Source organism: Myotis davidii, unplaced genomic scaffold (genome assembly GCF_000327345.1).
Source record: "Myotis davidii unplaced genomic scaffold, ASM32734v1 scaffold1203, whole genome shotgun sequence".
Lineage (NCBI taxonomy): Eukaryota > Metazoa > Chordata > Mammalia > Chiroptera > Vespertilionidae > Myotis > Myotis davidii.
Genome location: NW_006294353.1, coordinates 805,125 through 830,495, shown reverse-complemented (window position 1 = coordinate 830,495; position 25,371 = coordinate 805,125). Strand labels below are relative to the sequence as shown.

Genomic DNA, 25,371 nt, shown 5'->3' with positions numbered 1-25,371 from the left:
GGGGAGTGGGGAAGGGTGATGGAGGGAGCCTGGTCTGAAGCAGAGGTGTCCTGGCGGAAGAGAGGGGGCAGCCCAGGAGGCCTCTCCCCACCTGGCCTGGGAGTCAGCATGAAGTACCATTCTGGGAGGAAAAGTCAAGTCTTTGTCGTTGAGAAACTGCCCAGAAAAACTGTTCCCCGCCCTTGTGTTTCCACCACTGGGCACAGATAAGCCCCAACACTGTGGGGAATTTTCCAACACCTCAACAGGAGAAAAACAAGGAAAAAACAACAAATGCTGGCGGAAATGGCTCCAGGATGCTGCTGACAGGAGAGGGAGGCGACAGGTGTGCTGCCAGGGACCCTGCCAGCGGAGGGATGGGTGGGGGCTGACGAGTGATGCCACGGGTTACCCAGACCAAAGCCTTGGTTCCCGTGGTCCCCACGCAGCCCGCGTGTCTCAGAGCCGTCTGTTCACAGGTCTGCATTTCAAATGAAACGGCTGACAGAACGTTCCAGGTGCCGCCTGCGAGACTGGTTCAAGGCTAGCTCAGGCCCCACCGTGGAGACTCGAGTCAAGCACGTGGTGTACGTGCGCCGGAGACGCATCGTGGACCGTGACGTCCGAGAGAAAACTGGCGGAGAGGGTGTCTGTGTCTCCAATCAGATGACAGTCCTTCCTGGGCCCTGGTGGAGACGCCGGAACAAGCCTATTCTCCAGTCCTCTGACCTGGAGGCGTCACGATGGCCAGGTCCGGATGCCAGCGGGCAGCTCTGATCTCTGTATCACTCTGGTGCCATCATGGGGCTGATCCACACAGTGGGCATGAAGATGCTGCCCCTCCAAGACCCCTGCTCGAGGGTGCCCACTCGGGAAGAACGTTCTGCGGTTTTATCATTGATTCTCGATTCCTGAGGGCCAGGTGCCATTCCTCCACGGGGACCGACAGCCGCATCCCGAGACATCTAACGGCACTGCCACCACAGCACCGGAGGGACACTCTAGCTGCCTCCCATTAACTCACTCCACAAGGCAAAGCTTGCCCCACCTGACATATGCTCTGCTCTCAATGCAGACTTCCGGAAAAGTGCCGTCTTGCTAACCTATAAACACTACTTCCTAATAAACACATCCGCATGAGACAGAAAGGCTGGTTTTTAAAGAAATCTCGGAGAGGTTTCCCGTGAACAATCACAAGTCACCCATTGATGGAAACTTGGGACTTGTAAATTGGAGGGTTCTAGATGGCAGAGCTGGGGTGCCAAAGGGGGACCACATATATGTATGACATTGGTGCCTGAACTCTAACACGAACCAAGCTACCTTAGCAGAGGTAACACCATGTCTTGGCGGCACTCAGAACATCTGATCTGAAAGTCACACTGCCCGTCTGCCGGGCAGTGAAAGACCCCTCAGTTTTACTGGGGAGCTAAAATACGCAGACAAACCCCTTCGGCCTTCTTTGAGTTAGCACAAATCCAGGTCCAGTGTACCCTGAAACCACAGGCTAAGGGGCTGGACCCCCAATGCCATGGACATGCAAAGACATCCTGGTTTCCCAGAGGGAGGTTTTAACATTTTCGGACCATGGCATGACCAGGGGGAACAAAATGTCCCTCCTCCGCCCATCCCATCAGAGGGGGCAGAAGCGCACTGATTTTCAAGTTTCCTCTGGAAAACCTGGGGCATCTGAGGCGGGAAAGGTGATTTTAAACAAAAAACAGAGCTGCAAACGCCACTGGGCAGAATCAGATTCCCCACCTGGAAACGAGGGTGATTAAATACTGGGAGTGTCTTAAATATCAAAGTTAACGTGTGAAACGTGTTCTGGAATGACCAGAAGTGTGGAGCCAAATGATAATTTAAAACCTTGGGTATTTTTTTTAATGTTTTCCAAAACTTAGCCATCGGGAGGGTGCAGGGTCCACAGGAAACAGAGTTATGCGTTTCAGAAAGAGAACAGTCATTTCTTCAAATTGCCATTCGAATCCACTTACCCCTCTGCCCTGCCCAAAACAGAGTACCTGAGTCCTGCATGAATGGCTCTATTTTTTTCATCAGCATTTAATATGTTTTCCACTGAAAAACAGACGTGGTCCTATTCAAAAAACCATAGATAAAGCAGGTTTTGTTTCTGGCTTTTATTAACAATGTCTCCATTTGTACACATCCACAGTGTGCACAGGCTGTCAACAAAACTGAGCTAACTGCAGTTGTAAAATATTCACAGGTCGCCAAGAGCCAGGAACATAGCAGCGTATTGGGCAGCTTCAATAAGCCACAGGATAGCTGGGCACGAGGTGGGTCTGAAATGAATCGGGCGTTCACGGGGCACGGATATGGACGGCAGCGGTTGTTTTAAGAAGGATATTCTAGGAGTCAAGCATCTATAAATAATGCACGTCACACCTAACCAGAAAACAAGATACTTGGCAAATCTGAATGAAGAAAACTTTAAAAAAGCAAGAAGAGAAAATGTGGGTGCCCAACAGACAGTAAAACCAATTCTGGGAAGATGAACTGAATCTGAGAACAAGATCTTTGGATACTGATGACGGTGCCAAAAACACCAAAAGTGACAGCATTTATAATCTGGAATCTTTTTCATACCAAGAAATAGCCAGACTTCTGAAAAGGCACTTGAATTTGCTTAAATAGCTTTTGGAGGGTTTGGGGTTGGGGTTTTTTTTTTTTTTTTTTTTGGCAAAAGGGCTTCAGGGTGGTTGTTCTAGGCTAGATTTCTCTTTTCATCAGAGCTGGTAACTGAAATAAAAGTTTTTAAAAAACCAAACTGCTCTTCCTTCATGCACCCGCCTGGGTCCTTCACTTCGTCCTTGCTGCACAAAACGCGCTGAGGAGGGACAGTTAGAATTCTTGCACAGAGACCCTTTGGGGACAGCGAGATCCTAATGTAACTTTTGCAATCTTGCTCTAACATCTCGGCTTCCAAAAGTCAATGAACACAACAGCCTCCGGGGCGAGAGAAACAATACAGAGGGTCAACCGGGAAGAGGAAAGGGAGAGACCCACCGGCGGCCACCAGCTTGGGCCACCATGCTGGAAGGACATGTGCCCTCATCACAGAGTATCCAAACCATAGCACTTTTTTTATTGAGAAACATTTTTTTCTTACAGAAAGCAGCAGTACAGAATAAATAACACAGTTGATGGCATGAGGTACCAGGAAACGTAAGCCAAAAAAAAAAAAAATAGCCCCAAAGAAGCTGCAAGCGGAGGGGAGGGAGTGGAACGGAGGCGAAGAACTCAACTTACAGAGGTGAAGTCTGCAAAGCCCAGGGAAGAGGCTTTAGAAGGCTTAGCTGAAGAGGAGGGAGCAAATGGATCTTTTCCACTAAACGGGTCCCCAAACCCCCTTTTATTTTGGAACGGGTCACTGCTGTCAGCCCCGAGCGGCTGGAATGGGTCGGGGGAGTCGGGAAAGTCTGCAGAACCGAGCTGGCTTACAGGTGTACTTTTACCTGGAAAGTTCAAGAGACAGAAAAAAAAAAAAAAAGAAGAAGAGAAAAAAGAAAGACAAGTTACTAACCACAGACAGAACAGAGTCCATGAAATGGGGTTGCTGTCGGATGAACTGTGCCCACCCCCGCCCCACCAACTCATGTTGAGATCCTCAATCCCAGGACCTCAGAATGTGACTGTATTTGAAGAGGCCTGGAAAGAGGTAATTAAGTAAAAATGAGGTCATTACATGGGCCCTAAGCTGAATGGTGTCCTTATAAGAAGAGATCAGGAAGACACAGGGGTAGACCTGTGAGGACACAGGGAGGAGGCAGAGCCGAGAGAAGCCTCAGGAGAAACCAATCCTGCTGACACCTTGACGTCACACTTCCAGCCTCCAGAACTGAGAACAACTGATGTCTGTGGTGTAAGCTGCCCGGTCATGGCAGCCCCAGCAGACGCATATGGGGCAGGGAGGTCTGCCCGGTGACTGAGCAGCAGCTGAGAGCGGGACCTGCCCACAGTGGTCCGCCTGCCTTTGTAAGTCACAGTTTAATGGCACGCCAATGCCAATGAGCTGTGCCATTGTTCACGGTCTTCTATGCCATCATCCAGGACAACAGAGTTGGCCACGTGGGATGGAGAATGGAAAGCCTGCAAGGCTAAAAATATATTGGTTACAGCCTTTTACAAGAAAACTGCATCCCCTCGCATGGAGAGGATGTTTAGCTCTGATGCCTGGCAGGCAGTAAGCAAGCTATATGTGAGACTGAGGGATGCTCCAGGCCCCCAGAAGTCAGAGCCAGGCCAGCTGGGTACCCTATGAACCCCAAAAGGAAACGGAGAACTCCCAACTGCAGCTCTGCTCTGCCAGAGATGCTCAGACACGGGTGGGTACCTCCCCCAGTGTCTGCAGTTTCCTGTCCAGCTCCTGTCTAGTCTCCTCCAGTCCTCTGCACCTCTTCCCACTGAGAGTAGCGCCGTGTGTGAGGGTGGCAGGGGAAGCGTCCGGGGGAGGACATGCAGCAGGTCCTCTTTGGGGTGGCTGGCTCAAAGCCCTGAAGCGTTGCCTTGGGGACAGCCCGGCAGTGGCACCACCCGAGGCTTGATCACAGACACACATGTCCTCACACGGAGCACACTGGGAGGGTGTGTGTGTAGGTGTCCTGGCGCACCTGCAGCCATTTCTGGACCGAGGGAGACCAGCTCTCATGTGTACACGGTGCCAGTGTAAGGACACCACACCCATGGGCAAGGGTGCCCTGGGAGACAGCGTCCAGAGGGATGAGGACACAGGGAACAAATGCTGACCTCCTGGCCTGGCTACCCCTGGTCCCCTTTCCACAGCCATTTCCACTGCCCTGACTGCCCTGCACTGCCCAGGCCGGCTAGTCTCTCACACCTCCACCTCCCCTGGCACCTCCCTTGGCCACTCCTCCCCTGCAGCCACCCCCACTGCCTTGACCACCTCCCATGGCACCGACTTCTGTCCTAGTCTAGCCTCCAGCACACCTGAGGGTCCCCGTGGGTCAGCTCCATGTGGGTGGTGGAGCTCAGCACACTATAGATGCCAACAAAACCCACCCTATCCCTGGTTCCAGCCAGGGACACATGGGAGCCAGGGACTCAAGGCCTTTGGGGGAACCACTCTGAGAAGCTAGAAGGGACTAAAGGACCTCTAGCTTCCCTCCTCTGCAAGAAAGAGCAATATTCACTGGTACACTCTTGGGCTAATTTTTTTTTACCAGAAACTAAAATGATGATGGACCAAACAGCAGAATTCTAACCCAGGAGAGGGCAAAAGCTGCTGCAGGCGGGCTGAGAGCCCCAGGGAAGGGCACAGACTCTGTTCCCGGCAGCAGGTCCGGGGCAGCTGCCTGACTTTGGGGGCATTCCTTGCAGGGTCTGGCTGGTCACAAAGAACAGATGCCTAAGCAGAATAAAGCCGATCCCAGCCAGGGGTCCGAGTGTTCAAGTACATCGCCCACTGCTGTGTTTTTCTTCTTTTTAATTAAGAACTTCCTCCCCTGGTTTGTTTTTTTGTTGTAGATTTTTTTAATTGCTTTTGGGGGTGTGGTAAGAATCCAGCCTGCTGGGATTTGAAGCTGAGGTTTCTGACAAGCAGAGATGATAGGGAGATGAAAAGCATCGTTCACATCAAGAATTGCTCACGCCTGGTTTGGCTGGTGCCGAAACCGTTGTTATTTAGAAATCATGACTGTGTTCATATGAAACCAGGGCACATCAACTGCTCTTGTTTTCAGAGGGGGGAAAACACAACGGTTTTTTCTCGGTCATCTGTTTTTGTGTTTCAGCACAGGCTGAATTATTATTGTGCATGACACTTGCAAAGTGGGGGGTGCTGCCAGTACGGCTGACACTCTGCTTGTGACCAGAGGCTTTCTGAGGAGGACACACGCCAGGACAGCCCTGAACCCAAACTTCTCTCTCTGCATCCCCACTTATTTTTAGCAGCTACACTTTTAAAACATTCTGGGTCTAGTTCCTGCTTTTACATAACCACTTCTGCTAATTCCTTAATCGTTTTCCGATTTTCTGAGGTGTAGCTTATCTCAAACGGGACAGAATAACTTGAATTTGCTTCCGTGGCCCTGAGCAAACTCATTGCACAGTTTTATGCCTTTTCATGGTTCCAAGCGCCACGAGAAAGGATCACGGCTGATGCAGGTTTCAGAGAAAAAACAAAAAATCTTTCAAAAATTGGCATAAAAGCTAGCCAGGATGATGCCTGGCACGCACGGTTTGGTGTCATCTTCCTAGATTTCTGCCCAGGGAACCACCGGCCCCCGAGGGTGGCAGAAGGCGATGACCAAAGTCAAACGAAACAGAGACCCCTGGGGGCTGCAGGCTGCTGACCTGGCACCCACGGCGAGTCTCCAGCACTCACAGTAGTTTTCATGAACAAGAAGAGAAGGACGCAAGATTGAAGAGAAGGCAAAATATTTCAAACCGCAGCAGTTTCAACAGTTACCCAAGCGGTGCACCGAAACCGCACACAGGACTGCCTTTAGCAAAAACAATATGAACCCGATGGTTTACCACAGTGTGTGCTGTTAAAAAAAAAACTTGGTGGCCGGCTCCACCCTGGTAGAAATGTCTTCAATTCTCCTATTTCTTAACTTCTCGAGACCTGAGAGCCCCCAGGGCCGGCATCAGCCAAGTGGCCAGGATCAGGGCAGTGACTCCAGAACGAGTTATTGGCAGCGAAGCTCCCAGTTCTGCTTTCCCAACATGCTTTTCAGGAAACCCTGGCCGGGAAGGGTCCCTGAGAGCCAGTGCATGGAAAAACAACAGAACACAAACACACACTCTGCCCCGCCCCCCAAACTTCAAAACACATGAACACTGAGAAGTCTGAACGAAGACGGATTCTCTTGTTCAAAATTCTTAGGAGGAGAATGATAGGTTTTGGACGATTTAGGATCTCAACATATCTGATTAATAAAATATCAAAAATATATAAGTGTGAATGTATTCATTCCAACCTTTCCAACCAGACACTTGCTGAGTTCTATTTATAAAATTCAGGGCTATAGTTGGAAAATGCAGTTCTGCAGATGAGAGATAAATACAAAAACAACAGAACAAAATAAAAAAATAAAAAACAAAGGTTTGTGGTCAGGACAGCTACCCCACCTCAGCTATTACCCTACACAACACAGGACGTTCTCACAACTGTCATTTATCCCAACATGGGACGTCCACATAACTATCACTCACACTACACAACATGGGACAGCACACAACTGTCACTCATCCTACACAACCTGGGACCTCCATCCTACGGGGGATCCTCACACAACTGTCACTCATCCTACACAACCTGGGACTTCCATCTTACGGGGGATCCTCACACAACTGTCATTCATCCTACACAACCTGGGACTTCCATCCTACGGGGGATCCTCACACAACTGTCACTCATCCTACACAACATGGGACGCCCACACAACCACCAGGCTTCTTAGAGTCACACCACAAGGGGAGCTGTGGCTGGGGAGGGGGCTCTCCTCATTCCTGTGGCTTCTCCCTTCCCACCCCCACATACCAGCAAAACAGAGTTGAATTGGGGGGACTGGGGAGAAAGAGAGAACCAGGCTGTTCAGAGCACGACGCTTCAAGTTCAAAATCGCTTGGGAACTTTACTGAAAAAGATTGCTTTTCACCAACACGGGTCCATGTTTGCTCTGGCTCCCACTATGTGGGAGCCGTGGAAGGCCAGAATGCACAGGACCATCTCGCTGGCCTGCAGGTGAGGAGTCCTGCAGAAACAGCCCTGCGCTCACTGCTGCACACGCAAGGAGAAGGCGAGCGGCAGATCAAAGCTGTGCCAAGTAGCACAGCCCCGCGATAAAATCTGAGGTCCCACCATCACAGCATTGAGATTTTCCACTAAAAATATTTACCGAATTTTAAGAAAATCGCTTAATGCATTGAAGGGAACAGGATGAGGTTTGGTTCTGAATTGTTGAGAAAAGCTGAACAAATATTTACTATTATCCACTGGGCTCCCTACAACTGGTGTGTTTCCATGCTCTGGGAGGGGTCTGGGAGGTCAGAGGTCATGGAAATCTCACAGGGTGAGGAGCCCAGTGGACATGGGGTCAACCTGAATCAGAAAGGAGACAGCGGGGGGGGGGGAGCAGCCATGCACTTTGGGTCCTCCAAAGATAAATACCTCTTGGAATGAGAAATACAAGTTTCAAGGTTTCCACGAAAGGCTACTATGACATTTATAAGAAGCCTGGTGGAGGAAAAATCAGATCTACAGCCAAAATGGGGGGAGGGGGAGCTACATGATTCACAAATGAGTCCCACTTCAGTCATCACGGCAAAAAGAATACAGGCTGCACGTCTCACAGTTCTGCTTTTTGAAAAATCACATTGTTCTTTGATTTGCACCTTCGACACACTCTGCCGGTCTGCCCACACCCTCCAGGGGCTCAGGTGCCTTGGGGACCTGGGGAGACGCTGGCTACACAGCAGCCAGGTGGCGGGCCCTGGGTCTGCACCACAGGGGCCACAGCCTTTGTTCCTCCCTACAGAGGAACGCTGATGCTGCCAGAACGCTACTTCTGCTCTGGCAGAGAGGTGCCGTGCCCACATATAAGAAAATCACCAGGGTGCCACGCTGTGGGTCTGGAAGCGGTTAGAAGGCATGTGTGCATTGGAGGGCCACGTGCAGAGCCCATCAAGAACATTCTCCTGCTGTGGGGGCAGCTCAGGAGTCAGGAGAGCCTGTAGCAGAATGGGGGACCCTCATGCTCATTCTTTTTATGACCATCTGTCCCTAATCAATCATACATGTGCTGCTTTTCAGTTGACAATGGTGGTGGGGGTGGGGGGGGGCGTTGACTCAGTGCTTTGAATGTGAGAAAAACAAGAAATGAACAACCATGTTCACCCCCATCAAAAAAAAGGGCAGCACAGGAAGCACCTTCCTGGCCCCCCTCACCTTGCTGTAGGTGGAACCAAAAACCCAAGGGCTGGTGGCAGGTACACAGGTCCCAGGGTGGTTGGGGAGGGCACCAGGGGCAGGGCAGTGTCTCCTGCCGTTCACACCCGTGCTCAGATACAGGACGGGAGTTCAGGCTCTCTGCACCCAAACACACGACCCTCCAGGACCCCAGCTGGCTGAGCCAGCTGAGCCCTGATTTCTGTGCTTCAAGACCCCAAGCCTGGGCATTTGCAACGCACTGAACAACAGGTGACAACTGTGTCACTTGACTCCCACTCAATCCGCCCTTCTGGGTGCAGGAGGGTGGGTGTGCGCTAAGATAGGCAAATGCTTCTATTTTCGAACTCAGCCGACTTTGCAGAACAGAAATTCACCCAAAGACAACCCATCTCCAGGCATTTTACTTGTAAGAGGCCAAGAGGAAAGCACTTTCCCTCTGCAAGCAGGGTCCCGCCAGCTCTCGAGCACTCCTTCTCAGGGGGCACGCCCAGCCTGGCACAGCCCCTGCCTGTGTGCAGGAAACGTGGCTCCGAGGGCTGGCCGGCAGTGCCGAAATTTTCCAGGCTTCTCGTGCTGGCGGTGAACCGCTTGTCCCATTCTAGAACTTCATATGTACCCACTGATTATCTCTTTGAAATCATCGTGGGAACGGAATTAAAGTAGTTAAGTTCAAGGCTGAGGTGCTAACCGCATGGCTCTACTGGAGAAGCCATTTTAAAAGTGGATCTTGTGTGATAAACATGAGGTCGGGACCCACATGGGTGAAGGACGACCACCATGGTTTCGCCCCAGCCTGGCCTCTCAGAACACAGGGAGAGCCAAGCACACACCTGCCAACCCAAGGATAGGCAGCAACCAGGAAACTGCGCAAAAGAACGAACCTGAAGCCAGTCAACCTGTGTGGAATCCACACACAGTTTGTAGAAGGGACTCAGGTTCTAGGGGGAAATGATTTTTCCTTTTTTTTGAGAATCTTTTGAATTGCACAGGCAGGTTAATTGGTATCTCGTTTGTCTGTGATCATCAGAAGGATTATGGGAAGGGAAAAAGGGGCAAAAAGACCTCATAAGTGTGTGCACTGGCTTTTTGGGGGGGGGGGTGAAAAGGTCATTAGCAGTAATAAAAGGACAATTAAATTGTGGAGAGGTTAAAGGTGACTGGCTGGTTAGTGGTGAAGGCACACTAGCTGGTGTTACCCGGGCTCTGCAGGAACCGCAAAGCAGGGCTGCACTTGCAGGAAGTGGCAAGGGTGGGGCCGGGCACAGCGTCCCACTATCTGTCGCCGTGGGGCGGGAGGCCCAATCACTGACACCCACACAGCCATTTCCTGCACTTGAAAAAAATCTGTTTCTCCCTTTGCAAATCAACAACTTTTACCTAGAAACTCTTCAGCGGTGAGTTCTGACTGATCTCGATCTCTGCCCGTTGCAGAAAATACACACTGTTTACCTGGGGAGGTGTGTGCACGAACTCCAACTGACAGGTTTCGAAGGGTCTGATTTGCATCTGCCTGGAAGAAACCAATTTTCTTGACCCCAAACAGACACCTGCTGGTTACTCAATACTATAATAGACCTTTCTAGAAAAGACCTCCAGGCACAGAGAATTCAGTGCTGAAGCCCTGTTCCCCAGAGGGTGACATGATGGTCCCCAAGGATGTCCTTCCTGGCTGGGGTCAGGAGAGAATTGAGGATCTGGGGTTGAGAGCAGATGGCCAGCCATGGGCTGCTCTAGTCACATGGGTATGACACCAGAACTTTCCCAGGGAACCTCCCAGGTGGAGCTCCCACACCGTGACAGCACAGGCTGACACTTAAATACGTGTATTTATTGCATGTCAATGAAACCTCGATCAGGCTAAAAATAAATAAAAAAACAATGACCCCAGAATGTGAACACTGCAGCTTCCAATGCATGCAAAACCCCATGCGTGACTAAGGCCCAAATGTGCATTTGGTCCCATTTGAGCAGCAATGCCAAGCTTTGCCAGAGAAGCCCCTGGAGCCTCTTTGTAGTTCAGCTAACCAAGCTCTGGCTTCACTCAATTGCAGATTTCTCATAAAATGCAGCCTGGTGGGAGAAAGGGTCCCTGATAAACCCTGTGAGCACACAGCCCATCCCATCTTTTCCAGGGAAAGGAGCCTGCAGAAGGGGATCCTGTGTCCTGGTCTCACACCCGGGTGGGTTGGGTGATGCATGTCACACACATCATATTATGGACCATTGCCTTGTGCAGGCACTCTACCCACATGGGCACTTGCTAGGCCAGAGTTGGTCCTGTGCTCAGACAGGAAAACTAAGGCTCAGCAAGGATAAGGCGCTTGCCCAAAGCCCCTCAGGGAGATGAGCAGCAGGGACAGCAGGGCCAGTACATGAGCCCAGGCCCTCACTCCAACATCTGTCCAGAAACCAGTCTGACCCAGCAGGCTCCCTGAGTCCTAGCAGCACAGACAGCTCAGCAGCCAAGGGAAACAGCATCAGAGTCACCTGCCCTGGCTTCACACGTGACCACTCCAGGCACAGAGACCTGACGGGTTCTAGAAACCTCGGGGCCCTGGGGCAAACAAGCCCCAGGTAGGAAAGTGGCAACCTCAGACCCTTGTCATGTGTAGGGCGGCAAGATTTTGGAAAAGCATGTTCCATCACCTTGGTTTCTGTGAGTGCAGGAATGACGTTGCGTGTTGGGTGTGTAAGAAAACCACTATGACTGGGCAGTCTAGATTGTCCACTATGCTGTGTCCAGAGGATCACAGCTCAACCAGCAGGACCCCAGGACCACAGGGCCCCGGGAGGAGGGTGCCCACCTTACCTCCTCCCCACTGAGCCACGCTGGGATCGCGCCTCCACCTAATGCCAGGAGGCCCTGACACACAGCGCTCCCAGGGGAAGGTGGCCACCTCCTCATGCTGGCTATGTGGCCTCTCCAAGCAGGAAAAGACCAGGTCAAGACAAGAGCAAAAAACACATTCTTTTCAACCTGTTCGATTATATATTTTCTTAAAAACCAAACCACACCAACCCAACACTCTTGGCTGCCTCCCATCCTAAGCAGCCAAGAGAACAAGAGGTGTGCTGGGTGTTTTCATAATGAATGCTCGGAGCAGGACTTCCCCCTTCACTCATCAGCCGACCTGTCCTGCTAATAATCAGGTAGCTCCCAAGCTGCTCCCGGTTTATGCGCCTGCTCCATGCAGTGTGGACAGGAAGAAGGGAGGGCACTGTGCACAGTTGGGCCTTAACTCCCTCGACTAGAGAAGCAGCATGGGGCAGACACCTTCCTCTGCATCCCCAAATTGCCAGATGCTTGCCCCCAAATGCAACTCGTGAAAAAGTCAACTGCTGGGTCCATGTCGAGTATGAATGCATCACACAGCTTGCAGATTCCATGGCTAGTGTTAGAGGTTAGTATGAAATCACAGCAAAACGCCGCTGGAAGTGCTCAAATGACAACCATCACACAATATGTACCTACCACCCAGTAGCGTATACAGTGGACAGCTTTTCTGTTCAGCCGTCGCTTCTAAGTAAGAGAATCAGACGAGACATTTAGGCGTCTACAAGGATACGTTGTGGCTGGTCACAGATTAAATACTGCACATGTGTTGACAGTTTTCCAGAGCATTCCGAACCTCATGGTATGGTTCTCATTACAGCTGTTTTTGGAGGTGGGAGGCCTGGGTGGGGGTAGGTCACTGAATTCAGGGTTGGTCCTGCTGCCACCTCAATGTGTCCTCTCTCACTTCCCTTTCCTCTTATGGTAAATAAATGGCATCACAATGCCTGTCCTGACTTGCTTGCGCGTCTTCCTAGATCTGGAGAAGCAACAGTGCTTCCTAAAGGTCTGTTGATGCAAACAGGGTATCTGGGGCACCTTATAGGCCAAGGTAGAGCACGGATGTGACAGCCCAAAGCCATGAACAAAGGCAGCTTAAGACCCCATGATACAGGCCCACACCTCCCAAGCTGTGGACAGCTCTCTAAAGAGCCCAAGCTCTGAAACCGGCTCCGAGGAAGTCACTGAAAAGAAAAAGAAGCCAAAATGGGGTGGGTAGGCTCGAAGACAGAAACCTGAAGGAGGGGACAGTGAGGGCAAGTTCAAAGCAGAGCTAGCACTGATTCAGGGCAGGGGGGGAGGGGGGAGAGAGTCTCCAAGGATCCTTGAGAATGAAGCTCTGCTCTTTCCAGCAGCTGAGGGGAGCAGCTCCTCCTCGAGGCCCAACTGCTGCACTGCCCTGTGGGTGTGAGCACATGCATTTACACAAGAGCGCTGCACCTCTGCAGTATGAATGCAGGTGCATACAAGCACTGTGAGAAGGTATGTGCGCGAGGATGGATGCATTTGAATATGTGCACGTGTGCATGCAGTATGTGAACATATGCACACACGTGTACAAGTGTGTGTCTGCACACGTGTGTGTGTGCGTGCACTCTAACTCCCATCTTTCTGGTGGGATGAGAAGACTCAATGCTATTCCATCAGGAGACCATCAAGGGTCCCCTAAGAGCCACTGCCTCTAAGGTACAGGCAGCCTCTCATAGATGGAAGGGAATTCCTCTGTTGTTTTTGCTTTTCTCTCGGTTTTATGGTAAATGCTTTGATGTGTGGCTGATACAAGTGATCTCTTTATGCGTCTGTTTCTGCTCACGGCTCACAGAAAGTCTGTTATAAATCCACCCAGCCCGTAGCCAGACTTTCTCTCATGTCTCACCTGCAGGAGGGCAAACGGCTCTGCACACAGGGCGCCCATCCTCCTGAGAAAGCCTGGCCCTGGTGCCAGGAGGGGCGTGGCAGCATTTTTAAATAACTCGTCCTGTTTGCCTCTACTGTGTATCTCATGTAGGAAGACTGGCCTGCCTTGGACCAATGACCATTTCTAACTACAGACTCAGGGGCCTGCAATGATGACACAAAGTGGAGCCCTTGGGGCAGACTGAAGCGCACCAAGTCTAGAGGCGATGGGTGAGAGTTTGCCTGGAGACCAGAGAATGAAAGACACCTGCTGGCCAGGGTGCCAAGAACATAGGAGGTGGGATGGGTAAAGGAAACGGGAAATGGCAGTGAGTCCCTCTACTGCTTTCGCGTCTGGTACCTGGCCTGTGGGCCTATCACTAGCACATAAACACTCCACGCGTGACTTAAAAGGCCCCAGAATTCTCAGAGGGCACCAGGGCCAAGGCTGAGTGAAACTGCAGCGCCAGCCACGGCCAGGCAAGGTGGGGTCTGCAGGAAACCCCTTGCTGGGAGCCATTTACTGAGATGCGGGTGGCAGTGGGGGAGCATCCTGCCTCCTTTCATGTCAAACTCAGCCAAGGAAGACTCCCACCCCTAACACCCCACCCCAGCCCTTAACCGGTGTGGAGATACTGGATCGAGGGGGCAGACTCAGCTGCTGTCCCCACTCCTGGGCCACCCTGAGCCACCCTGAGAAAAGCTTGGTGGGGTGGGGAGGCCAAAGGGACTGCAAAGCCCTGGCCACATGTCAGCCAGGGGCTGTGTGTGGCACCTCTCCTTGCACCGAGGAGGGCCCTAAGCCCTGGGCCTTTGGGAGACCATCTGGGCCTGGAACGGACTCTGGCCCACAGGACAGGGTGGGAGGAGTGCTCCAGGAACACACCGTAAGTGGACAGAGGCAACTGGGCAGGGGGGAGACCCTCTTGTTCCCCGTGCAGACCTCACAGCAAAGCTCTATTCTGGGCTGGTGAACGAAGGGGCCCTCAGCCCCACACTGTCCTGTGACAGTGGGTGGGGGGGCGGGCGGCGGTGAGAGAAGAAAGTGTACTGACCGCTGGGCGGTTTAGGCCGTGGAGGAGCAGGTTTCTTCGGAGGCAGAGCGGGAGTGTCCTGTTTACTTTTAAAGGGGTCATCGGAGAATCCTGCCCCTCCAAAGGACGAGGTGAAAGGACCAGAAGGTGGGGGCTGTAAGAGAGGACACGAAAGAGAGGCAAAAATAACTGTTAACATGGAGCAGCGGACGTCCACCAAGTCAGCACTCGAGTACCGAGAGCCTGGTGAGGCCCCACCCTCTGGGCTGTGACACTCGGTCCCACTCGGACCTGGGATCTCTCACACGCCCCCACTTTCCTCCACCCTCAGTAGACAGGGTCCCCTGGTCTGTGAGGGAGAAGCCAGAAAGATCAGAGTAGGTGAAAGCAACCCCAGGTCTTAATGGGCTTGTGGCATGGAAGGGGTCTTCCTGCCACACACACACACACACGTTTCCTGACTCCAGGGTCCACCGGGCCTCCTGCTCATGCTTAAGATGTGCCCCATTTCACCCTCTTCATTCAGTGACAGGCAGCTCCAGACAAGGGTCAGAGCCATACCAGACCCTCACTGTGCCCCCAGGCGCCATTGCCCACCTAGTGACTCAGGTCAGAGCCCACCCTCAAATACCTGGCCCATCCCCACCTGTTGGCAGGGCCAAGACTGCCTCAGGGGGAGGGCAGGCTCTTAGCACCTCTGGCCCAGACCCTCCATCAGCAGCAAACCACCCCATCGTCTCAAACCCAAACAGAAGCCCATTTCCTTACAAAAGACATGTACATAGAAGATGGGTGGGTGGGTGGGTGAGTGGGAAGATGGTAGGTAGAGATGACAGGTGGGTAGGAAGTCGGTAGGAGATAGGTGGGTGTAAATCAAGATGACAGGTAGGTAAGTAGATGGTAGGTAGAACTGACAGATATGTGGGTTGGTAGGTAGAGATGACAAGCAGGTAGGTAGGAGATAGTAGTTAGGGATGACAGGTAGTGGGTAGGTAGATAGGTGGTAGGGAGAGATGACAGGTAGGTAGTTGAGTAGAGACAGCAGGTAGATGGGTAGGCAGGTGGCACTACATAGTCCTGGTGGTCATAGGTAACCTCCAAGCACTCTTCATCACACCCCCACAGCATAATTCTTTGGCCTCATCCCTGCTGACTACCCTCCATCCCCTTCTAAGACTCCCTGGTACCTGCAGCCCCTTGGGCCCCCATTTCCGGTCCCCTGTGCATAGAGGGTCTCCAGCTGCAGAGCCCTGTCCACCAGAGCCCCTCTACTTCCTCGGAGACTGGCTAAACCTCACTGTCGCCCCCAGAGCTCTCTCCGACACCCCTTCCTGCCAGCGGTTCCTGCAAGTTCCCACAGGACTCGCATGACCACACCAGGCTAACAGGTTCCCAGCCCCATCCCACCTAACTGGGTGGCCTGGGGGCAGGCTCGAGTTCTCCTCTCCTCTCCTCCAGGTCTGCTGAGAATGAGTGCAGGTGATGGGGCAGATGCCTGCTGGCCAAGCCTATAGCAGCAGTGACTATCTACGTGCACCCTGACCTCGAGCACCAGCACAGCACCGGGCATAACACACGTCCACTGACAACTGGATGAGCCGCAGACAGGCCAGCTCATCTCACACGACGGGCATCCCAAAGGGAGAAAATCACTTTCTACAGGTGTGGAGGACCACTTTTACTGAAACAGAAGATAACTAGAAAAAAAGAACAAGAAGATACATAGCTACCTTTTCGCTTTCCACAGTTTCAGAAACCCCTGGTTAACTGCAGTCTGAAAATATTAAATGAAAATTTCCAGAAATAAACAATTCTTAAGTTTTAAATTGTGCACTTTTTTGAGTAGCATGAATCATCCCTTTGTCTAGTATCTCCAGGCTATAAACACTTCCTGCCCATTTAGTCACGTAGTAGCTGTCTCAGTGATCAGACCAATTGTCACTGTATTGTAGTGTTTATGCTCAAGTCAATTTTATTTTACTTAATAATGTCCCCAAAGCACAAGAGTAGTGATGCTGGCAATTCAGGTATGACAAAAAGAAGCCATAAAGTGCTTCCTTTAAGTGAAGTGGGGGGGGGGGGGGGCCATCACACTGGCAATAGGATGTAACATATGAATCTGTGTGGGGGGGGGGGGGGGGGGGGGACACAACAAGGGGCACTTTTAATTCTTCCCCCAGTGGAACAGGCCTAGGGACAGAAAACAAAGCAGGAACACAGTGGTGGGACTTTCTCAGATAAGCTGGATCCAACCACCACTGGAGAAGTAGGGAGAAGGGCCTGCCCTTCTCTGTGCTGTGCACTGCTCCTCCCCTCCAGGCTCCAAACACAGGGACAGGAACTCAGCTTCCTCTGTCTCCGGTATCTAGTCGTAAACATTAGTCTCAGGCTGGGGACAGATGGCTAGCCCACAGGGAAGAGGGGCCCAGAAGGCTTCTCCACACTCAGCTGACTCCATTGGACACGCTGGTTCCTACCCCAGCACTCTGATGCGGCCTGCGTAGGAGATGCTGACTCTGCCATCACTTCCAATTAATTAATTAATTTATAATATACTTTTATGGATTTCAGAGAGGGAGAGATAGAAACATCAATGATGAGAGAAAACAATTGATCAGTTGCCTCCTGCACGCCCCCTACTGGGGATGGAGCTGGCAATACAGGCATGTGCCCTTGACCGAAATCGAACCCAGGACCCTTCAGTCCACAGGCCAATGCTCTATCCACTGACCCAAACCAGCCAGGGCCCATCACTTCCATTTTATACACAGGGAAACGGAGACACAGAGAGAAGACGGAGCCTGCCAGTCACATAGCACCCCAGAGGAGTCAGAGTGGGAATCCAGGACATTTGCCTCCTGGGCCAGGGCTTCTGAGCCCTACCCTAGGCTCTAGCATCCTGTCGCCTCATAATAGGTCTCAGGCCACATTCTGGGCAGAGCATCATTGTCCTCAGGCCTCTGAAGGAGACACACGTGGATTAGACAAGAACAGAGCAGGCCAAGGGGTCAGTGGATAGGAGAAGTCCCCAAGGAAGATGGGGATCTGCAATGCCGCCCTCCCCACCCCACCCCCAGACTCACTTCTCTGCCAAGACCACCCTAGCTCCAAGTGAGTGGGGCTGCCAGGGCTGTGGCACGGCAGAGAGGTGCCTTCTCCACATCTGCTGCTCCCCTCTCCCAGGCTCTATGGTCACTATTCTTTTAGATCAGCAGTTCTCAACCTGTGGGTCGTGACCCCTTTGGGGGTCGAATGACCCTTTCACAGGGGTCGCCTAAGACCATCGGCAAACACATATATAATCACATATTGTTTTTGCGATTAATCACTATGCTTTAATTATGTTCAATTTGTAACAATGAAGATAGATCCTGCATATCAGATATTTACATTACAATTCAAAACAGTAGCAAAATTATAGTTATGAAGTAGCAACGAAAATAATTTTATGGTTGAGGGTCACCAAAACATGAGGAACTGTATTAAAGGGTCACGGCATTAGGAAGGTTGAGAACCACTGTTTTAGATACAAGTCAGGGAGTCTCTTAGCAAAATCTGTGTCTCAAGTTTCCAGAACAGGCTGCAGAGCATGGTGGTCAGGGGTGGGGTCTGGAAGCCCAGCCTTGCCACCTATTAACAGCCTCAGTGCCTCAGTCACTGCCTCTGTGAAGCTGACAATAATGACAGGCCCCAGCTCATAGGCTAAGGCCAAAACACAGGGTCACGTGTAAATTGTTCCAAATGGCTCCAGGCAAAGTTAGCACAAAGACAGTGTGGTTATTACCATGACAAAGATGTGGATGTGACTGGAATTCTTTTAGACGTCACAAGAATCTATAAACACCTCTCAGCTCCCAACACTTTTGTCTGCTGCTGCCTGTCATGTGCAGAGTCTTTCCGGGGCAGCAGCATGAGAACTGTGGTAGTTCTCTGACCTGAAGCTTAGGTTTAAAAGGGGTGATTTAACCCAGCAGGTGTGGCTCAGTGCTTCAGTGTCATCCAGGAACCAAGAAGTCACAGTTCAACTCCTGATCAAGGCACATTCCCAGGGTTGCGGGCTCCATCCCTAAAAGACGTTTCTCTCTTATCGATGTTTCTCTCTCTCTATCCCTTTCCTTTCCCCTCTCTATAAAGATCAATTTAAAAAATAAAATTAAATTAAATGGGTGATTTAGGGCAGGGGTCCTCAAACTTTTTAAACAGGGGGCCAGTTCACTGTCCCTCAGACCGTTGGAGGGCCGGACTATAGTTTTAAAAAAAACTATGAACAAATTCCTATGCACACTGCACATATCTTATTTTGAAGTAAAAAAACAAAACGGGAACAAATACAATATTTGTATTTGCATGTGGCCCGCGGGCCGTAGTTTGGGGACCCCTGATTTAGGGTCTGTTGTCTGGAAAGAATGGGGTGGGGGCAAAGGAGACAGAGAGGTAGGGACATTAGTGCTTCTGCCTCTGCTGTTTGTGGAACACACCCCAGGCCTGGGGCTCACACGATGTCACCACAACCTGAGACAAGCGTGCAGGAATCGAGGCCATTTTCCTAATAGAGCAGCAGCACGACGGCCCTGAGGCCCCCACAGGGACCCAGTCCTGGTCCTGAGTCTGGCAATGTATTAGCTCTGGGGATGGGGCGCAAAGAGATACCAGAGTCCTCTGAACAGCTCCGCCCAGTCTCTGGGTGCAGAGTCCCCTTGCCCAGCCAGCCCATGCTCTACAACAACTCCCCCAGCGGGCCGGGTGCTCCCTGCTCCCTCTTCTGTTTAAACACAATGAGCGAAGCAGCCTGCTCCCATGTAAAAGGGTTTCAACCGTAAATGCCTGGTGCACCCACATCAGCGAATTGTATCACTTCTAACACTCAAAAGCCTGTGTCATTTCCAAATCCCATTTTCACAACTTCAAGTTTCCGAAGAAGCCTCCGTTGGAAGCCGACTTGTTTCTCCTCAGGCTGTGACTTCAGGGAAAGTCGCTATTTTTGGAAGGGTTTCAGTAAAGTCAGTAGGGGCTCTATGGGCTGACCCAGAGTGAAGTGTGCTGAGAGAGAGAGAGACAGAGAGAGAGACAGAGAGAGAGAGAGAGAGAGAGACGCGCTACTATGGAAAAAAGCAGCTCTAAAAGAGATGTGTTTTGGGTTCAAAAAAACATCCCTAAATAGAAATGCCTAGCTTAAAAAACAAACAAACATGAAAAACACTCACGGGCTAACAACCAGCCAAGTATTTCATAGATGGCCTTTTTCAGAGGAGAGGTGTGAACTAATTAAGCTGGGGTCTTGTTTTTATTCTGATGCTCCCTGAAATCTATTTGGGGGAGTGTGTTTTGAAAGCCGGGTAACATAGGCTTGATACAGTCTAGAAAAATCTCTCTGGGTCTGGGGACACCTCAGCTGGGAAGAAGCCTGAAGAAGGAGTCACATCACTGACGGTTACTTTCCTTCAGCCAAGCAGAGGGGAGATAACCTTCTCAGATGGGGAAAAGCTGGCGATGTATTTAAAAAAAAACAAACCCACACACCTTCTCGCCACTTTACTTTCGTTTCCCTCAGCCTTTTATTTATACACATGATGTTCTTGAAAAACAGAAAGGGAACCAAAAGGGAAACACAGACCTACAAGCTTAGGGCTTGATATTTAGCGGGACCAGTGGCACGAGATCAGGAGCGGATGGGATCGTGGAAGCAAAACAATGGGGTACTGGAGACAGTTTTCCATGGCCCCATCCAGCTCCATCCCACACAGGGCTGCCAACAGGAAGGGGCGCTGGCTATGGAGTCATTAAGTGCACGTGTGTGTGCAACCTGATGGGGACACGAGAACAAGGAGAAAAAAACTAGAATTTCAAGAGGGACAGTGCAACTTTAGGTTAGGACAGGGAGCCTGAAGGACCCAGGTTCAGAACTGCCTGGCTCTGGGGTCTCTGCAGAGACTGCCTGGAGGAAGGAGGGGTGGCCATTCCTGCCACTGGGGACCCCAGGCTGGCCATTCTGCATCAGCCCTCAGAGCCCACAGCCTCTACTGTGATATTCTTGAAATGAGGGCCTCCGTTGTGCCCTGTCCTTGTCCTAGTTAGACCACTGCTAGTTGTCACTCCCTCTGCCCCTGGGGCCACCCTCCTGCTGGGAGATGACCCACAGTGACAGCTTGAGAATCCAATCAAACCCTTCCTTGGAGATGCTGCCACCATGTGGCAGAAGTTTTCTGATTTCAAGAGATGGTTTCCTGTCTGCTAAGCAGGGATGGAAGCTGAGGGCACAGCTCCACTCAAGAAGCGCAGGCACGTGTCACAGCCACTAAGCAACAGGCAAATGTAAGGGATTATCTCACACCCAGGTGCCTTCTGACCAATCCCAGACAGCACCCCAATAGTCCGGGTCACAGTGCTTCCATATGAGGGATGGAGGCCCGTTCCCTCCAGGCACTGGAAGAAGGGAGGCTGAAACAGCAGCATCTCTGGGTTCTCTCCTGTGGCAGTCGATGGGCACACAGACACTCTGCCTCTCCAAGCTGGATTTTTGAGCTGGATTTGCTACCTCAACAGTTATGCTAGCGCGTTTCTGTGAAAACCTAAACAGCATCTCAAACGCTTCTCGGAAGCTGCGTGCCACAATCACATGCTGCTAACCACAAGCGCTCACTGCGCAGACAACCGTGTGCTCCCAGGGCTGAATGAACATGGAGCAAGCAGGCAGGATGCTGCGAGGAGCTGGCGCAGTGAAGGTACTGGCGGGGACGAGCACAGTACTCCTCGATGTGGTGCATGGCTCCCACATCCTCCAGGGGCTCCCTCCCCAGTCCCTTCTGCACCATCTGGCTGTGAGCCTTCCCCAACTAGGACAGAAGAGAATAGGGATGTATTCTGTGTGTGTTCCTCCCTTCCCAGGGATCAGTGATACCTGGCCAGGAGCAAGAAGAATGAATGACGAAAGCAGAGTTCTACTGCTCCACGGCCATAGGCTGTATTGTATGAGGTTCTTTATCTATGAGAGAACCCCCCCTCACCTGGCTGGGAGGCTGCCAAGAAGGAGTAGAACACACAGGCCAAGACAGCACACCTAACACTTTCCTTAATTCTTCAAAGAAATGCATGCTCATAGTTAAAACCAAGGCACCCTAAAGGTTATAAAAAGAACAGAAGAGAGGCCGACCGCCTTTCCCACTTGGCAAGGTCAACGTTTTCTACTTCTTAGTTTCTTCTGAAATTTACCTCAGTAATCATGGGGTTCTACTACAAGTTCTGGATCTGTCCATTCTGGACATGATCTACTGACTTCTTGCTACATTAAAGATTCAGCTCCTCCCAAATCCCTCTCAAGACAGCACTCTGCCACTACCTGGGGCTACCTCCATAGTCAATTAATGTACCTCCAGCCACAAAGAAATGATGTCCAGCATGACGATGGCATCAATGCTGTCTGTCTTGCACTTTTCACCTGTGGATTTATTCACTGAACTCTTCCTTTCCAAACCCCCTGGGATTCTGTCCACAGGCAGTCCCAGACACTTGTCCCACTTCCTCCAGATACCTCCCACCTGCCAGCCTGTGGGCCAGGTTCCAGCCTCAGAAGGGATTGGGGAAGCACAGAGGAAGGAAAACGGTTCTAATCACAGTCACAGGTACTTTCTAGACCTTGTCCACTGACTCATGGCCTCATGGGAGGGCGCGTTTCAGAGTTGGACAGGTACAAAGGAAATACATATGCGGCGTTAACTGCTCCTGGCAGCCATGACAAGGCCACCACAAGAGGCACAACGACCTGGCAGAGGCACAGGTGCTCCACGGGAGGGGCTTTACCTTGGACATCTGACTGAAGTCCGCAAAGCCCTCAGCACTATTGAAGGACCCACTTCCGAAGGGGTCTAAAGTTCCAAAGTGACCTGCAAGCAGCACCAACAGAGGCAGAGTTACAGGGCATCCCAGGACACGCCTCCTGGGTCAAGGGAAAGTGCCGCCTCTCGGTACCCAACAGCCCTGGAAGCGGGAGATCACATTTGTTTGCTGGGGTCATGCTTCTGGGCAGGGCTCTCCCACTGGTTCGGGAATGGAGGGAAGAGAGAGAAGAGGAGCCATTCCACAGTCACCCACCACCCACACGATTGACAGGAGGTAGTCACCTTGGGTGGACATTTTTGTTGAGCTTTCTCTTTGGTGGGGCGATTTGCTTGGAGTAAACCCCCATGCCCACCTATGATATCAAACTCCGCAACCAACAAGCCAGCAAGGCCACAGGACCAGGCAGGCCTATTCCCTAAAGCAAAGGGGAGTCTGCAAATGCTCCTTCCCCTTTATGCAAAACAGAACCCTTCATCAAACTTTGGATTCTTTTAGGAAAAATTCCAAGGTACAAATCCAAGATTTATACAAAGGAATGAGTAAAGGGTAACCAATAAAGTTGGTGTGATTACAGAGTTAATTCCTACTGCTGAGCTTCCTTCCAGGAAGGATGCCAGCACTCACTAGGGAAGAGGAACAGCCAGGGGGAGCTCTGGCTGAACTGCCTCTGGCGAGGGTTTGAGTACCACTGATGAATGACATAAACACTGAGGACACACCAGTTTTGGAAATGAAATCATTAACTGGGTGAGTTCCTCCCACTGCCTAAGGAAGAGTCAAAAGGGAAATAAGCCATCAGTCTCACCTGATCCTCTTGAGGAGACACTGGAAGATGAAAAAGGATCGCTGGATTCAAAGGGGTCGAGCTGAGTGAAAAGCAGTTTGTTTATTGCCCCATCTATTCATTCAACCCACAAAATTTTGACATCTACATGCTGCACCATATCTGGTGCTGGGCCTTGGAGAGGGTAAAACCATTAAAATTAAACCCCAGCAGAGTAAAAACCCCACAGACTGACCCTTCCTGCAGATAACACCTATAAAGTATTAACAAAATTAAATTTAAAAAAAATAATAATAACAACCACCTGAAGGCTTAGGAAGTGAACCAAAGAAGGCAGGCTTTGGAGGAAAATTGAAATGTGGCAGAAAAAATAGTACAATTGACCCCTGTACAATATAAGTGTTAAGGACGCTGATCCCCCTACATGGTTGAAAATCAGTGTATAAATACAGTCCACTCTACACATATGCCAATTCCTAACCACAGATCAAAATTATAGTTGACCCGTGAACAACTTACAAATTGAATAAGTGAACCCGCGTAGTTCAAACCCATGTATGGTAAAGGTTGAGTTTTCCATTTTGACAGCTATATTTGAGAATATAGGGAGGCTAAGACTTCAATAAAAAATGCCATCTTTCGCCCTGGTAGGCATGGCTTAGTGGTTATGGCATTGGCCTGTGCACTGAAGGGTCACAAGTTCGATTCCTGGTCAAGGACGTGTACTTGGGTTGCAGATCAATCCCACCCTGGTCGGGGACCCAGGGACATGTGCAAGAGGCAACTAATATCTCTCTCTCTCTCTCTCTCTCTCCCCCTCCCTCCCTCCCTCCCCCCCTCTCAAAATCAGTGGAAAAAAATATCCTCACTCCTTGGGTATGGATTTTTTTTTTAATGCCATCTTTCTGGCCTGAAGACCAGAGGATGGAGGCCTGGGACAGTCATACCCATGAGAAGGGAAAGGATCCAGAAAAGAGAGGGAGAGAATGGAAGCCCAAATTCCATGTTCAGCTCTGCCCAAGTCTCAGCCTTACCCCTGCAGACTGAGAGCAACTTACAGGGAGTTTGAAGTGTGAATCTCACCAACTTAACAGCCTGGTGAAACAAAACCACTCAAGCTCTTTGGAGAAATGTAACAGAATCCAGTGCCCATAATAGAGCACCCACGATGCACGGGATACATTTTTAAATGATTCAACATACAAGAACCAGAAAAAATGTAGCTAATACTCAAGGGAAAAGACAATCAATGGAGTCAATCCAAACATGACCCAGATGTTGGAATTCTCAGAGGATGACAACTTTAAAGCAGTGATAACTGCTCAATGAAATAAAGAAAAATACGCTTGAATAAAAAGATAGGGAGATCTTAACAAATAGAAGCTATAAAAAAGAAACAAATGGAATTCTAAAACTGCAAAGTATAATTTCTGAAATAACTTCACTATGTTAGCTGAACAACAAAGGATAGAGAAAAAGTGAGCAAAGTTGAAGACAGAAGAGTGGAAATTCCCAATCTGAAGAAAAAAAAAGAATGAAAAGAAAACAGGGCTTTAGGAATTTGTGGGAACATTAGCAAAAGCTCTAATACATGTACAACCATAAACTCACAAAGAGAAGAAAAAGAGACAATAGGGTAGAAAAAGAAAATATTTGAAGAAATAATGGCTGAAAACTTGCTAAACTCGGTGAAAGACATAATTTATAGATTTAAGAACCACAGCAAACCTCAAACAGCATACATACAAAAAGAACATACATCCAGACACTTCACAAACGAATGAAAAGTGAAGATATGGCCCTAACCAATATGCTCAATTAATATTTGACAAAGGAGGCAAGAACATACAATGGAGCCAAGATAGTCTCTTCAATAAATGGTGTTGGGAAAATTGGACAGATATATGCAAGAAAATGAAACTAGACCACCAACTTACACCATATACAAAAATAAACTCAAAATGAATAAAGGACTTAAACATAAGACGGGAAACCATAAAACTATTAGAGGAATCCACAGGCAGCAAAATCTGAGATGTAAGCAATATCTTCACTGATACAGCTCCTAGGG

The 25,371-nt window shown here is 50.4% G+C and overlaps 1 protein-coding gene across 4 annotated transcripts in view; it reads right to left on the bottom strand.

Moving 5' to 3' along the window:
* Nucleotides 1–25,371, bottom strand: part of EPS15L1 (epidermal growth factor receptor pathway substrate 15-like 1) — a 106,965-nt gene that overhangs the window by 2,215 nt on the left and 79,379 nt on the right. For 2 of the 4 annotated variants that reach the window (XM_015567011.1, XM_015567012.1), the window contains exons 20-23: nt 23,322–23,382; nt 22,478–22,560; nt 14,702–14,834; nt 3,253–3,458 (exon numbers count right to left, since the gene is read on the bottom strand). In XM_015567011.1, the coding sequence (XP_015422497.1) occupies nt 3,253–3,458; nt 14,702–14,834; nt 22,478–22,560; nt 23,322–23,382 (483 nt within the window). Of the gene's footprint in view, nt 1–3,062; nt 3,459–14,701; nt 14,835–22,477; nt 22,561–23,321; nt 23,383–25,371 lie in introns of those variants that run through there. The other 2 variants (XR_001514692.1, XM_006768446.2) reach the window with 2 other exon arrangements.